Source organism: Neocloeon triangulifer, unplaced genomic scaffold, assembly GCF_031216515.1.
Source record: "Neocloeon triangulifer isolate White Clay Creek 2 clone unplaced genomic scaffold, ASM3121651v1 ptg000001l, whole genome shotgun sequence".
NCBI classification, from domain to species: domain Eukaryota; kingdom Metazoa; phylum Arthropoda; class Insecta; order Ephemeroptera; family Baetidae; genus Neocloeon; species Neocloeon triangulifer.
In genome coordinates this window covers 9778278-9791331 of record NW_026775544.1, presented here as the reverse complement: position 1 = coordinate 9791331, position 13054 = coordinate 9778278, and the positions used below count along the sequence as shown (strand labels likewise).

Genomic DNA, 13054 nt, shown 5'->3' with positions numbered 1-13054 from the left:
CAAGAATGGAACAGGAGTTGGCGCACAAACATATTTTTGTTCGCTGATTTACCGATATTTTGAACGAACTTTGCAGTGAAAACGATATATAATTATAATATAATATTATCGCGCTCGCTCGTATTGACAATGAGTTGCGTGTTTAACTTTGACACAGAAATAAAAAATGTAATATGTATTATTGCCTGGTTAATAGCACAAAATAATTAAACTTAAAAATCTGAGATTCACTGCACGGAATATAGGCACGGGAGTGCAGAAAATAATTGTACAATAAAAGAAAAAACTTTCCAAAAATAAGTAAATTATGAAAACTTTTAATTCTAAGTTAATAAGTAAAACAGATAAATTTATTTTCGCATTTAAAAATTTACGAAACAAGAAATATTAACGATTGGGCACGTACAGGCTGCCATGTTGGGAATTGATACGTAACATGCCAGCAAAAGGAAGTGCCCATGAATAAGGCGGAAATTCAGTGTTTTTCACAACGCGTCGCTCACAGAAAATTTATTACAAAGCTTTATTATGACGCAGGTGTTCAGAAGTATGAAATGAAACGCGACTTCGTTTGCAAATTTCAATATGTTAAATCAGAGGAGCATTGCGTTGGCACAGTTAGCACTGATTTTTGGGGTATTTGTGGTGAGTATTTTTAAAATGGCTTAATGAGGCTTGTATAATAATGTTACCCGTGCATATTTTTCGAATTTTTCACAAAGCTACCTTTTAGCTTGATGAGAAAGTATCAGATTTATGAAAAAGCGATTATACAGTTTTTTTTTTATCTTTATACTTATCAAATAATAATTTGAATTGTTTCTGTGAAAAATTAAACGAAACGTACTGAATTTTTGTGATAATAAATATTTTACCTCTCTATATGCGAAGATCCTTCCTGAATATAATATACATGTTTTATTTTCTAGATGTACATGCAATGTGCACCAACTAAAAAGAGCAGCAAGAATGTCGCAAAATATGCCATCAAAAGTTAGAAATTTTGTTAAATGAAGTGATGAATCTTGTTTGTGTGAATGGTCAAGAAACGGGCGACTGAAATTTTAAATTCAAATTTTATTTCTTTTTCATTAACGTTTAAATAGTTTCACAGAAAGGCATAGGGCAAGTGAAAAAATTGGCGCATCTGCGAAGAAATCAAATCATTAAATGTTGTGGAAAGCATCCTTGCATTCCGACTGGGACCAAATCCAATTCTTCAATTGGCAGGACCACAGTACAAGTTATTTAATTAATATCATTAATGCGGCACTTCCTTATGAAACCAAAATATATACAATCGTCAGAACTTGAACAATCCAACAAGAGCGGGCGGCGGAGCTATTCAGACAGATACGACGCCCGAAAGTCTGACTAGCGACGCGTCCGGCGGAGGAGACACAAATGCGCCAGGATCAGGGGGTTCGCCTACAGATGCCCCTACGGACGCCCCTGTAGCTGCAGGTGGCGGCGGTGCCGCTGCGGCGCCCACGGACTCGCCAGCATCAGGCGCCCCTGACACAAGTTGCAGCGCGGAACCTCCGACCATGCCGCCTGGAATGAAAATTCCTCCTGGCGTTCCCCTGCCTACCCCTTTTCCTATGCCTCCGGAAATGTTGGCGGGGTTGACAGTCCCACCTGGAATGACCTGGCCACCTGGAATGGGGCCCACTTGTCCACCGGCTGGATCTGGTCTCAATTTTTTCTTTCTCAGAGTGATCAATTATATTTATATAACAAAAAAAAAATGCTTAAAAAATAACTCTTTTTTTTCTGAAAAAAGACGGCTCGAATTTCAGTAAAAACCGTGAAAACATTAATTGACTTGAGTGACCGACCAACCAAGAATTACAAAAATTCTCATCTGTGTTTCTATTTTAAACTTGATAATGATATTTTATAGAATTCATTTGAAATTTGAAGGATTTTTTTTAATGTACAGTTCAAACATTTTTTTTTTTTTTTTTTTTTTTTAATTTCATGGTTACGATTGTAAAAGAGAGAAAAAAATCAATACAATTCGTTTCAATTTGCTTATTCTCTCACAAAAGGCCAGAGAGGTTATTTGGAAATTCGCATTAATGAGAGAATTGGCAGCCAGCTCTATTAAAAAACTTACTAAAACTCATATCATAGGCTTAATTTGAAAGCAAAAGCGTTTCCAAACTAAATCTACTCATACCGAACTGGAGCCATAAAATGACAAAAAAAATTCAAAGTGTCAGATATGCAATCAAATCGACACAGTTCATGTTCTTTTTTTCCATTAAAAAAAGTACAATTTTTACTGGTTTTAACCCAGCACTTTCTATGAACTAAGTAAGATTTATTTAAGTTACTTTATAAATTTTATTTTAAAGGTGGTGCTGGTGGAAATGTACAGCCAGCCCAGCCAGTTACAGATACGCAGGCGCCTGCAGGAGGTATTTTTCATTTAATGAATGTTTTAATAATAAACTTGCATCTAATTTATGTAACGTATTGAAGATCTAAACAAAAATATCTTTCTCACGAAAAAAGTAAAAAAAGTCTGTTGTGGTCTTGCAAATTTTTTGTTACGAGTTTTTGAGAAATCACAGTTCATAAATTTATAACTCAAATTTTCATTTCTTACCATGGAAAAAACTTGCTCAAACTTGAAGTGCAAGCATGAGTCTCAAAATCAAATTTTTGACTCACTCTGCCAACGAATTTTTGAAAAATTATCAAAAACCAAAAAAATTTCCATCTCAAAATTCAAACTTTAAATATGTTTTGAAGCATTACAAATTTCCAATTATTTTGAGGTAAAACATCAACTTTTTCAATATTTCGAAAAAATTATGCAAAGGAATAACGCATGCATGGATTTTTGATGCATAAATATATTTAATAATTTAATGTTTATTTTTAAAAATTCAAAAGGTGGTGGCGCACAACCCCCGCTAGCTGGAGATACGCCGGCGCCCTCGGGAGGTGGTGGAAGCACCAGTGACCCCTCGCAGAGTTGCTTTGCAGAACCCCCGACAATTCCTCCGGGTGTCCCCATTCCAGCCGGAGTGACTGCCCCTGGCGGAATCCCGATTCCACCAGGCATGACTTTCCCTCCAGGAGGGACGTGGCCTCCAGGAATGGGACCCACGTGCCCCCCAGCAGGAGGGGTTACGGCAGCTCCTTCGAACGGAGGGGCAACGACCCCGATGCCTGCAGCGGCCCCAACAAATGCGCCGTGCGTGCCAGCAACGGTGGGCCCAGGAATGACCTTTCCCCCGGGGTTTACATATGCTCCAGGAATACCTATACCAGACGGAATGACCATGCCACCTGACATGACCTTCCCACCAGGCATGGGCCCAACGTGCCCTCCACAATAAGGTATAAGGTTAGAGTCACTGGTATGAAAAAAATTGAATATATTTGTAAAAAAAAAAAAAATACCGACCAGATTGTAATCAGTAATCATACAATACAACATACAACCTTTAAATATTTGTTATGCATAATCGATCGATTTGATAAAATGTGAACAGTTGATTGATTTTGTTATAATTACACTGATTTTTTTTTTTTAATTTTATAATGGGTTAAATTTTGGGTAATTTACATTTTAATAATACAAAATTCTTTTGTAAAACCTGCTAAATTTTATCAAATATTGTGTGTAAATACTTTTCTGCAAAATAAAAAAGAACCAAAATTAATCACTATTTCATTTTATTTTACAATAAAATGACCTTTTTGGTGAGGAATTAAAGGAATAATTTTTAGTGTAGTTTTCAATTCCTTTAAAAGGTCAAATTGCTAAAATGGAAACAAATCGCCTGTGGTAAAATTCTCTGCGTCTCAGTCGTCTGCTACTATTGCTTCCTTTTGTTTTACTTTTATTTGCAGTATATTTGTACCGAGAAATTAGCGGTCACAGCAAAACGGAATCAAAGTGCACTTGTTGTTCGTCGAGTTAAACTTGTTAATTGAATGGCCCTATTTGTTACTGTCTCTGTCGTCGTCCACTTGAACGGGGACGGTGTCTTTGGTTTTTTTATACTCGGTGTGCAGACATGTGGAAGAGCATTCTTCTCTAACAAGCATCATTAATATTGTCGTTTGTCGGAATACATGTGTCTACCAAGTTGCAAGTCCTTTGAAAACGCCGGGTTTAGTAATGGCTCTATTGAAAAATATAATTTAACACTGGATGTTTAGCGTTAACGTTAACGGCGAATTTTATGATTAAAAAAATCAAACAATTTTATTTAAAACTTGCGATATTTGATATTTGTCGGTGTTTTAAAATTTGCGAATTAATTTTTAATGAATAACGTTTGTATATGCGTGCGTTTGTAACAAGCAATGGACTGCTTGGTTAACTGGTCTTGAATAATTTACTGCAAGGACAAGTAACGGAATATTGCAAAGATGCAACCAGTAAACCACTTCTGAGGTTACTATGCTTTTCTTTAAGTCTTGTATTTTTGCCAATAATTTTTGTCACTGCAGACACTGCAATAGATATGCAAAAGAAATTTATTCTCAACAAATAACAAATAAGCGGTCTAAAATACTTTTTCAAATAATTATAATTCTTGTTTTTTATTAGCTAAATTATGGGTATTTTATAAGTAAAATTGAAAGTCTTAATATGAATCATATTTGGTTGAGTGAATCAAATGAATCACTTTTGAAGCCGAAATGGCAGAATAAGCGGCGTCTGCTCTTTTAAGTGGAAAATCCAAGGTCTGCTTTGCTTTTGGTCAACCACAATGCATCTTCGTCAATAAGTTTGTTTTGCGATCGAGCAAAAAAGTTGTCGCGCTTGAATTAAAGGCGGAGGCAGGAATAAGGTAGCTGTTTGGTCAGGCCCTTTATCCCCCCTTTCAGGGATGGCACATTATTATTAGGCAGACACAATGGTCATCGCGAATTCAGTTAGCCAGAACATCTCCACAGGAGCGGTTCGCAGCGCGCGCATCAAATAACGCTGCTTCAAATCAGTGCACCATTTCAAAGGTAATTATTTGAACATTGAAAATGTATGCGTTGGTTGCAAACAAGTACAGAGTTACTTCATTTTATTATTTTGCACAAAGTAAATCAAATTTTTAAGCTTAACAACAACTACATTAATTTAATTCTCTTATATTTACAGAAAAAGATGAAAGTTCTAAAAATAGCGTTGATTGTTTACACCATTGTCTCTACAACAACTGCAAGTAAGTCAAAATCAATATTTTAAGATCAATTAAAGCATTTTAATCCAAACCCGTGGGAGGAGAATTTACATTTAAAATAACAATTAAAATGTAAATTATATAAATTAATTTAAGGGAAAGCTTGCTTCTTTTTGATGAGTTTTGTTTCTGTGTAACTGATCAGTCACACAGTTTGAAAATAAAGAGCTTTAGATCATTTAGTGATTAATGTTTAAAGCTCTGTTCTGTAAAAACGAGGAATCACGCTCGGTCAGTTTTCCCTTTGCCGATTGTTGGTCCATCTTCTATTATGTTCACCACTGCCACCAGTGCCACCACCACGCCCTTGGCAATGAATCACGCGCGGAGCGCCTGATGGTGGTGGTTTGTGTGTGACTGGTGCAAAAATTGCGTTGTTCATTTCATTTGGCATTGTTGAAATTTCATTATGTACTGCATTTTATTTTAAAAAAAGCAAGAATTTCTTATTTGAAATTCATAAAAAATAACACAATTTAATACATTTTCTTTTACTTTAAAATTACCCAAAAAATTAACTGTAAGCAAACTAGAAAAATACGTGACAATTATTAAAATTACATACTTATTACTTAATTTTAAATTTCATTCTTTTATTATATGGCTTTAAATAGTGAATAATATTACTCGCACTGTTTTTTCCAAAAATCACTTTTCCCAAATTAGTTTCAAGAATTGAATGTACAAAAAATCAAAACAATCGTAAAACAGTAATAATATTAAAATATAACAAATTATAATATACTTATATCAAATGCCAAAATAACTGAAAGTCTCTGGCTTTATTGTTAAATTTAATAACGCAAGTCCATAATATATTTAAAAATTAAATTTTTAATTTTTATGTGTATTCAGATTTTAATTTTTTTAATAATTTAGAGCCTGTGGAAGATGATGTGGAGTTTGCGCCTAGGCATGATTGCGAGGTTGGCGGCAATGTGTACCCTTCGAAAGGGCACTTCTTCCTTCCTGACAACCCATGCAAATTTTGCATATGCATAGATGGAACGATCGAGTGCGACACGATTCAGTGCGACTACATTCCAAACTGCACGCCAGAGTACGACAGAAAATTATGCTGCCCAAAATTCACCAACTGCACAGGTAATTTTTTCGTTTATAAATATAAGAATTTAATTTATTTAATCATTCAAAATTTCCAGACCCGAGCTATGAGGGCGTCGAAACGCAAAACGAGAGGCAGTTTGTGGAAGACCAGGAGGAAAAGAACTTGCCTGTGGTGCAGGTGCAGCACCTGGACCTGATTTCCACGCTTTCTGCGAACCCTACTGCCGGCTCGAGCGGCGTCTTTGACGAGTTTACAAAAGATGTGGTGGCGGCGACAGAGTCTTCCGTGGAAGCTCCTACACAAGCGGAAGACTTTCAGGAAGCTGACGAGCCGGAAGCCATGGAAAGCAGAATCGACGACGAAATCGCCACCACTGATGCCGTTCCCATCAAACTGAGAGAGGGTGACTTTGAGATTTTCGCCACCACACTCGTACCTCTGGAGGAACTTTTGAAATCCGTCAAGGACGAGACAGAATTCGCCACGGTCGAGCCTAGATTTGACGACGCGGAAATTAATAGCTCAAGTGAAGAGGAGCAGGAGGAAATCAATGTTACTGAAAATTACTCTAGCGCCCTTAAAAGCGGTTCTGCTGAAGAATCTACGGAGGAACCGACGGAAGAACCTGAATTTAATTCTATTACGGAAGGAACTGAAATTTCCGAGATGAAAAGTAGTTCTGACGACGGCTTTGAACTGAATGAAATTTACTCGAGGACGACGACGGAGAACTCACTGACGACCACCAGCTACGAAGGGTTGTCCACGATTTTTGAAAACCCTCCAAAGGTGCCAGACGTGATTGTGGGCAAAATCATGCAGGAAGACGAGGCAAAAGTGACGGAACTGAACGCAGAGGTTTTGGTCCAGGACAGTCCGAAGGCGCAAAAGACGTCAGAGGCCGTGGTCCTGACGACGACGACCGACCCTGAGGAAGTCGAGACCGTGTCCATCGCGAGTGCAGAGAGCCCTGGGTCGGCGAGTGCCGAAATCCGGCTGGAGGAAAAGAAGAAAAACTCGTCGGCAGAGCTGAAAATCTTTCAGGTTTTGTATTCGGAGGACGAAAAGCAGGAGACGAGCAGAAGCGCCGACGCTGCCATGTTCTACCTTCCGCAACTTCCGCGGCCTTTGGTCTCGCCGCCCGCGGCCGCCCTGACCCCGAGCGAGTGGAAGGCGAACGCCTTCGACGAGACCAAAGAGGAAATCATCGCCGGTCTGTGGCACGAGGCCCTCGACATTCTGACCGGCGGCCGCTCGGCGGCCAGATCGCAGGCTCGGAAAACGCACAATTCCAAATTCCACAGGGATTGATTCGGAGAATCTTCAATTTTTCGTTTCTTGGTGCTCATGTGTAGAATTTATTTTTACAAAACCCAAATTCACGATTCGGTTTATTTAGATGGATAGTATTTTTATGAATAAAAATTTTGCATTGCGCGCTTTTCCCCATTCTGTGATCCTTTTTATGCGTTTTTATATTATGTTGTTTTATGTTATTTTTCACTTAATTAGTCAGATATAATGGCACTTATTTAATGACGGTCACTGCAAATGACGCTCTCTTTTGCTTCTTCCTATATTTATTTATTTGAACAATAAAAACACTGCTTTAGTAAAAAAAAGAGAAAAATGTTAATTTTATCTTTCCTAACATGAATTTTTTAACTTGAAAGTACGTTGTGTGGGTTTTGACCTCTCAACCTTGACTCTCCTTTCAGGCCAATGCTTTAGAAAAGAGAATTCCAACAGTTTGGCTCAGTCTGACTGGATGAGTGCACGCTTAAGGACGTACAAGTGCATTTTGAATCGCAGCTAGCGGCGACAAAAGTTAATTTAAACTTGAAAAAAGATGGATTTGCCGCTTTTCATTCTTGTCATTGCGCTTGTTTCGGCTGCTACATCAAGTAAAACAAAATTTCTTAGTGTTCATAATTTTAATTAACGCTTAAATAATTATTAGTTTCATATTATCATTCAATACATGACGCAGTTTCTAGTTTGTAATTTTAATTTCAAATCATTATGTCATAATATAAGAAAATAATTTTATTACTTAAGTACGGAGTTATAATAGAAATTATCTGTCAATTTCATTTGATTATATTTATTTGGAAATTTCTTGTATAATAAACATGTTATTATCTAGCGACAAAAAAAATTTGTAATAAAAAAAACACCCAAAAACAACAGATCTGATTGCTGTTGCCAGCTAATGTTTTTAGATCAATTTTTTCCTACATATTTGTAATTAAAATTTTACGCAAAAAGAAGCGTCCAACGAGTTTCACTAATATAGAGTGGACTAATTTTTGCAGAGCCATCACCAGAGGCTGTTTCTTCTATTGAAGAAAAAGGTTGCAAACTTGACGGCGTTTCTTATGCGAGCGGGCAAAAATTTGCGAAACCAGGCGAACGGTGTGTAAATTGTCACTGTTACAACGGAACATTGAACTGCAGCAAAATCGAGTGCTGCTGGATCGACGGATGCACCCCGGTCTATGACCCTGACGAATGCTGCCCAAAATGGGTCAACTGCACTGGAAGTATAAAATAAAACTTTCAACCATTTAAAGTCTCATTAATTAAAAACTTTCGCAGGTGATTTTGATGAATATTTAAATTCAATGGTTAAGTTCTCCTTAAAGGGAAGTCCACTTGATGATGACAAAAACGGCGACGGTTTAGTGGAGTCGGCTCCTAAAAAATGATGACATTGAACCTGGTGACAGAAGGATATGGAAAGTTGCAATGAGAAATTATTTTATTTATTCACCACATTACCTGATGTAAAAGTAATTTCAAAAGAGATTGTTTGCGTCTATAAATTTTAATCAATAAATTTCTATTTGTTTTTTTAATACCAATTGATAGAAAAAAAGGTCAACATTGGAAATAGAGTTTTTGTAATTATTGGCGCAGTCCAAATTGGCGTGCCTAGAGAAGCAGTCCAGAACAATTATATGAACGCGGACAAACCCCGGGGCGAGAAGGATGGGTTTGAGCAGCTTGGTCATAGCCAAGGGCAGTCATCATCCTCTGCCAGAGAAAGTGGAGATGACGCGCTTTATTGCTTTCTCTCTTCGTGTGTCTTGAACTAACAGTGCGGCGTAGTAACAACAAACATTTGCATTCATTTGTTGGCAGACCGATCGGGCAGGAATTGAATATTGAGACGAGAAACGCTTTAAATTAGTGTCATTTTATTACGAAACAGCAAAAGAATCCACACATTTCGTAATACGCATCACGCTCATCAAAACACAAAATTGAATTGTATTTTTAAATTCCTTGAAATCGGCTAACTCAACCCTTACTAGGAAAAAATTTTGATTCAGAAATTCTCAATTAATCTTAATTATTTAACCGTACTTATTCAAATAACCCTCAAATTCAAAAGTCACCACCCCTTTGGAAGCTCAACGTCGATTTTTTTTTTTGGAGGTTTAGTTGATCTGAATCATGCAACAACTTGACAAATGTACGAAAAATTGAAAAAATTGAGCTTAAGTTCAATTTTGCGCACTGAGTGGTTTGCACCCTGTTATTTATGTCAATTTGCCAAGGTGACACTTAGAGTTGCCAAAGCTTGTTATCCCAATTTTGCAATGCTCAAACTAGTCTCCTTAAAAAAAGTCACTGAGAATGTCGTCGGCGGAGAGCGCATGCAAATTAATTGGCGGCGTGTAATTGCTGCGGCATTTATACGACGAACAATAATCTGGCAATAATTGCTGGCGCCCCCGGGGAAATGAAATGTTATATCACGGCGCGCGAGAGAGAGAACCGCGAGTGCGTGCATTAATAATCGCAGGCGCGCGCAAATGGGCACCAATTTGCGTAATTAAACAAAGCGCTGGAGACACTCCGCCGAAATTAGCAACTCTCCCAAGGGCGCCGCCGTGTGTATCAGCATATTATGCAAGAGAACATTTAGACGAGTGATTCCCACGAAAAAGAGCGACACATTTTCGCAGAGACCAAGAAAATTTATTGCCCAATGAAAGCTAAAAAAATATTATTTGATTAACCTTGGTTCTGCGGTCTCGCATTTCATTTGTATGAAACCTCAAAAGTAATCAATCAAATCGGTATATATTATTATTTCGCAGAAGCGCCCCGCGGTGAAAACCAATTGTATGTTGGCGGTGGTTTTAAATAAACATTACAAAAAATAATACACGCGCGACCTTTGCTCAACGGCTACTGGTCTCACGGATTGTAATGGCAGATGGGATGAGCTCGCGCGTCTTTTCACCTGGTGAACCAGGTCGGCCCTTCATCTTCCCCTTCCAAACTCCCTTTGTATAAAAGCTGCACGTTAAGTGCTGACGCCTATTTTCTTCACTTCTCTCGAGTAGCCGCAACTTGACAGCACCCAAAGGTACAGTAGCTCTGATTCTAGTTTCCCCAGTATTTCTAGAATTTGTACAAGAAGCACCTTTGCTTTTTAAATTGACAAAACTTGCCTTAATTAGATTAGAAAGAGTTTAACGATATAAAGATATAAAATTAATTCAGCATCTTCTATTATAACAGTATTACTTGGTGCAAATAATAAATAATCAGACGTTTATCAAACATTTATTCATTCTCAACAACTGTATTTTGTTCTATTTATACTAAGTTTATCATAAAAATGAAAAAGTTAATTATTAATTGAATTTAAATGAAATATTATTAATTTAGTTAGAATAAATGCAAAAATAAAGCCATTTTTCTTTAAATATTTTATATTATTAAATAAATAAGAAATTTTTGAAGGACACGTTATAATAATTTTAATTTAATTTAACAAAATTTTTCTTATTTTTTATTTTTAAAATTTATAAAAAAAATGACGAAAATTTCCTTTTTTCTTTTTTCAGATGAAGGTGGCTTTCGCTCTGATGTGCCTCTTGGCCGCCGTCTATGGCATGCCCCAGCGCGAGGGTGCCCAGTTCACCAATGAAGCGATCCGGCAGGCGCAGAACACGTTCCTCATCCCCAAGGACGCCGAAATCCAGAACGTGCAGGAAGGCATCGAACTGGCCGCTTTCGAAAACCTGCCCGGCGACCAGCGCATCGACCTGGCCTCCATTCTGGGCGCCCACGTCCCCGCCGAGGTCGTGTCCAACCTGCAGACCCAGGTTGACCAGGTCGGCAGAAACTGAAAATCTAATCTACAGACTCTCATTTTTTTGTAAATAATTAACAACTGAAACAAATTTTTGTGTGAATATCTTCGTCTCTTCATTATTATGTACAAGGAAAAATTGAATTATAATAAAACGAGTACAACTCTGTTTTTTGTAAGAAAAGTTGGCAGATATTACTTTTTGTATCTCCTTTTTTGCAAACTGCTGCGAGAGCAGAGAGATGATTTTCCTCGCACTTAACGAGCGTTGGACTGGGGCCAAGTCGACATTCTCCTAATTAGAGATGCTGCCCGCATCCAAAGAAATCAACCAACTTTTATTTCCATTTACACTTTCACCGTCGGTGGCATCCAAGAAGTGACCTCTCGCGCGTCCACCGAGAGAGCAATTGCCCTTGTTAGACCAGCTTTCCTCTCGTCACTCAGCATTAATTAAAACAGGATCGACACATTTATTTTCAACCCGAAATTGTGGCAGACAAAAACAGGCTTAATTGCGAGAGCTAATTTTTGCTCAATTACGAGGCAGTTTTAAGAATCTCCCAAAGAAAAGTAACAAAAATGCAATTAGCAGAGCAGCGATAAAAATCGTCTGCCTTTTATTAAAGAGTATAATTACTTACAGCAGAAAGCACCGGAAAGGTTGGTCTTCCCAAGGTGGCAATTAAAATTTTTATTTTTATTAAATATATTTAATTTATTGTATCACAATTTAATTTTGTTTCACTGACATAAATTAACGAAGTCAATCTTTCTGGAACTTTGATTTATATAATTAAAAGATTGTCCCTGACGGCCAGCAGGTGCCGCCACGCACCTGAGCTTTTGTACCTGACGGTTCGCCAGCAACTCCGGCGTTCGCCGCTAATTTCCTCCGCGGCACCGCCAGATGGTCTCACGCATGCACACTAATAAAAATAGTTAGTGGTCTCTCTCAACGTCATGATCACGAATGTAGACGGCAAACGCTGTATAAAAGAAAAAACGCTAATGTCACGTGCGCCCAGTCAGGGTTACTTGATTGTCGACTCAAAGAAGTAGAAGTGAACTCTAAAATTATTTCAAATTCACAAAATTCGTTTATATTTGATTTATTGATTTATATTACAAATGTATTTTAGAAATTAAATTAATTATTTTGAATAAAAAGTGTTAAAAGTTGTTGGACAAAATCACTATAGAAGTCTATATCAACAACTTTTGAATGAATGAATGAAGTGGAAAATTAAAAAAAAAAATTAAAAAAATTCTACTTGTTCAATTAAAAATATCAAAATAAATCAATATAAATAAAGAGATTTTTTATGTATAAAACGTTCATTGTTGAAAGAACGACCAAAAACTGTTCTTTTTTAAACAAATATACAAAAAAAAAAGAATGATTTTGATTTTGATTTCTAACTATACAGAATTTAGTTGTCATAAGTACAAAATTTTAAAAGTAATGAAATTATTACCGCTTTAAACCAGTTTGGTAATATTTCCAAAATGTATAATTATGAACTCTCGCATTGCTAAAAATTTAATCTCCTTTCAGATTCAAATGAAATCTGAAAACTCTGTATCGGTTGATTTCTAGAGTTAATTTAAGAGAACGCAGTTATATTTAGATTCTTGATTGATATAAACTGTTTTAATTAATGA

The 13054-nt window shown here is 37.0% G+C and overlaps 4 protein-coding genes across 4 annotated transcripts; all 4 read left to right on the top strand.

Annotated features, from left to right (window-relative positions):
* Positions 1–527: 527 nt before the first annotated feature.
* On the top strand, positions 528–3659 carry LOC132193524 (mucin-1-like). The gene is made up of 6 exons (XM_059614249.1): positions 528–645; positions 930–993; positions 1107–1243; positions 1308–1692; positions 2361–2423; positions 2905–3659. The coding sequence occupies exons 1-6, from the start codon at positions 586–588 to the stop codon at positions 3351–3353; spliced, it is 1158 nt and encodes a 385-aa protein (XP_059470232.1). The 5' UTR covers positions 528–585; the 3' UTR covers positions 3354–3659.
* Positions 3660–4826: 1167 nt separating this feature from the next.
* On the top strand, positions 4827–7865 carry LOC132193564 (uncharacterized). Its single transcript, XM_059614321.1, has 4 exons — positions 4827–4986; positions 5126–5189; positions 6087–6311; positions 6371–7865. Exons 2-4 carry the CDS (start codon positions 5132–5134, stop codon positions 7585–7587), a joined length of 1500 nt encoding a protein of 499 aa, XP_059470304.1. The 5' UTR covers positions 4827–4986; positions 5126–5131; the 3' UTR covers positions 7588–7865.
* A 175-nt stretch (positions 7866–8040) lies between these two features.
* On the top strand, positions 8041–9157 carry LOC132193597 (chordin-like protein 1). Its single transcript, XM_059614362.1, has 3 exons — positions 8041–8180; positions 8592–8819; positions 8875–9157. The coding sequence occupies exons 1-3, from the start codon at positions 8126–8128 to the stop codon at positions 8982–8984; spliced, it is 393 nt and encodes a 130-aa protein (XP_059470345.1). The 5' UTR covers positions 8041–8125; the 3' UTR covers positions 8985–9157.
* A 1351-nt stretch (positions 9158–10508) lies between these two features.
* Positions 10509–11573, top strand: LOC132194550 (uncharacterized). The gene is made up of 2 exons (XM_059615895.1): positions 10509–10657; positions 11142–11573. The coding sequence occupies exon 2, from the start codon at positions 11142–11144 to the stop codon at positions 11424–11426; it is 285 nt and encodes a 94-aa protein (XP_059471878.1). The 5' UTR covers positions 10509–10657; the 3' UTR covers positions 11427–11573.
* The last annotated feature ends 1481 nt before the right edge of the window (positions 11574–13054 follow it).

Bases quoted from the DNA above. Each gene is read 5' to 3' on its own strand.
- LOC132193524 (XM_059614249.1), top strand. From the start codon at position 586: ATGTTAAATCAGAGGAGCATTGCGTTGGCACAGTTAGCACTGATTTTT. The intron at 994-1,106 runs GTTAGAAATTTT...ACGTTTAAATAG, and splicing joins CGCAAAATATGCCATCAAAA to TTTCACAGAAAGGCATAGGG. The intron at 2,424-2,904 runs GTATTTTTCATT...AAAATTCAAAAG, and splicing joins TACGCAGGCGCCTGCAGGAG to GTGGTGGCGCACAACCCCCG.
- LOC132193564 (XM_059614321.1), top strand. From the start codon at position 5,132: ATGAAAGTTCTAAAAATAGCGTTGATTGTTTACACCATTGTCTCTACA. The intron at 5,190-6,086 runs GTAAGTCAAAAT...TTAATAATTTAG, and splicing joins TGTCTCTACAACAACTGCAA to AGCCTGTGGAAGATGATGTG. The intron at 6,312-6,370 runs GTAATTTTTTCG...CAAAATTTCCAG, and splicing joins AAAATTCACCAACTGCACAG to ACCCGAGCTATGAGGGCGTC.
- LOC132193597 (XM_059614362.1), top strand. From the start codon at position 8,126: ATGGATTTGCCGCTTTTCATTCTTGTCATTGCGCTTGTTTCGGCTGCT. The intron at 8,181-8,591 runs GTAAAACAAAAT...TAATTTTTGCAG, and splicing joins TGTTTCGGCTGCTACATCAA to AGCCATCACCAGAGGCTGTT. The intron at 8,820-8,874 runs GTATAAAATAAA...AAACTTTCGCAG, and splicing joins ATGGGTCAACTGCACTGGAA to GTGATTTTGATGAATATTTA.
- LOC132194550 (XM_059615895.1), top strand. From the start codon at position 11,142: ATGAAGGTGGCTTTCGCTCTGATGTGCCTCTTGGCCGCCGTCTATGGC.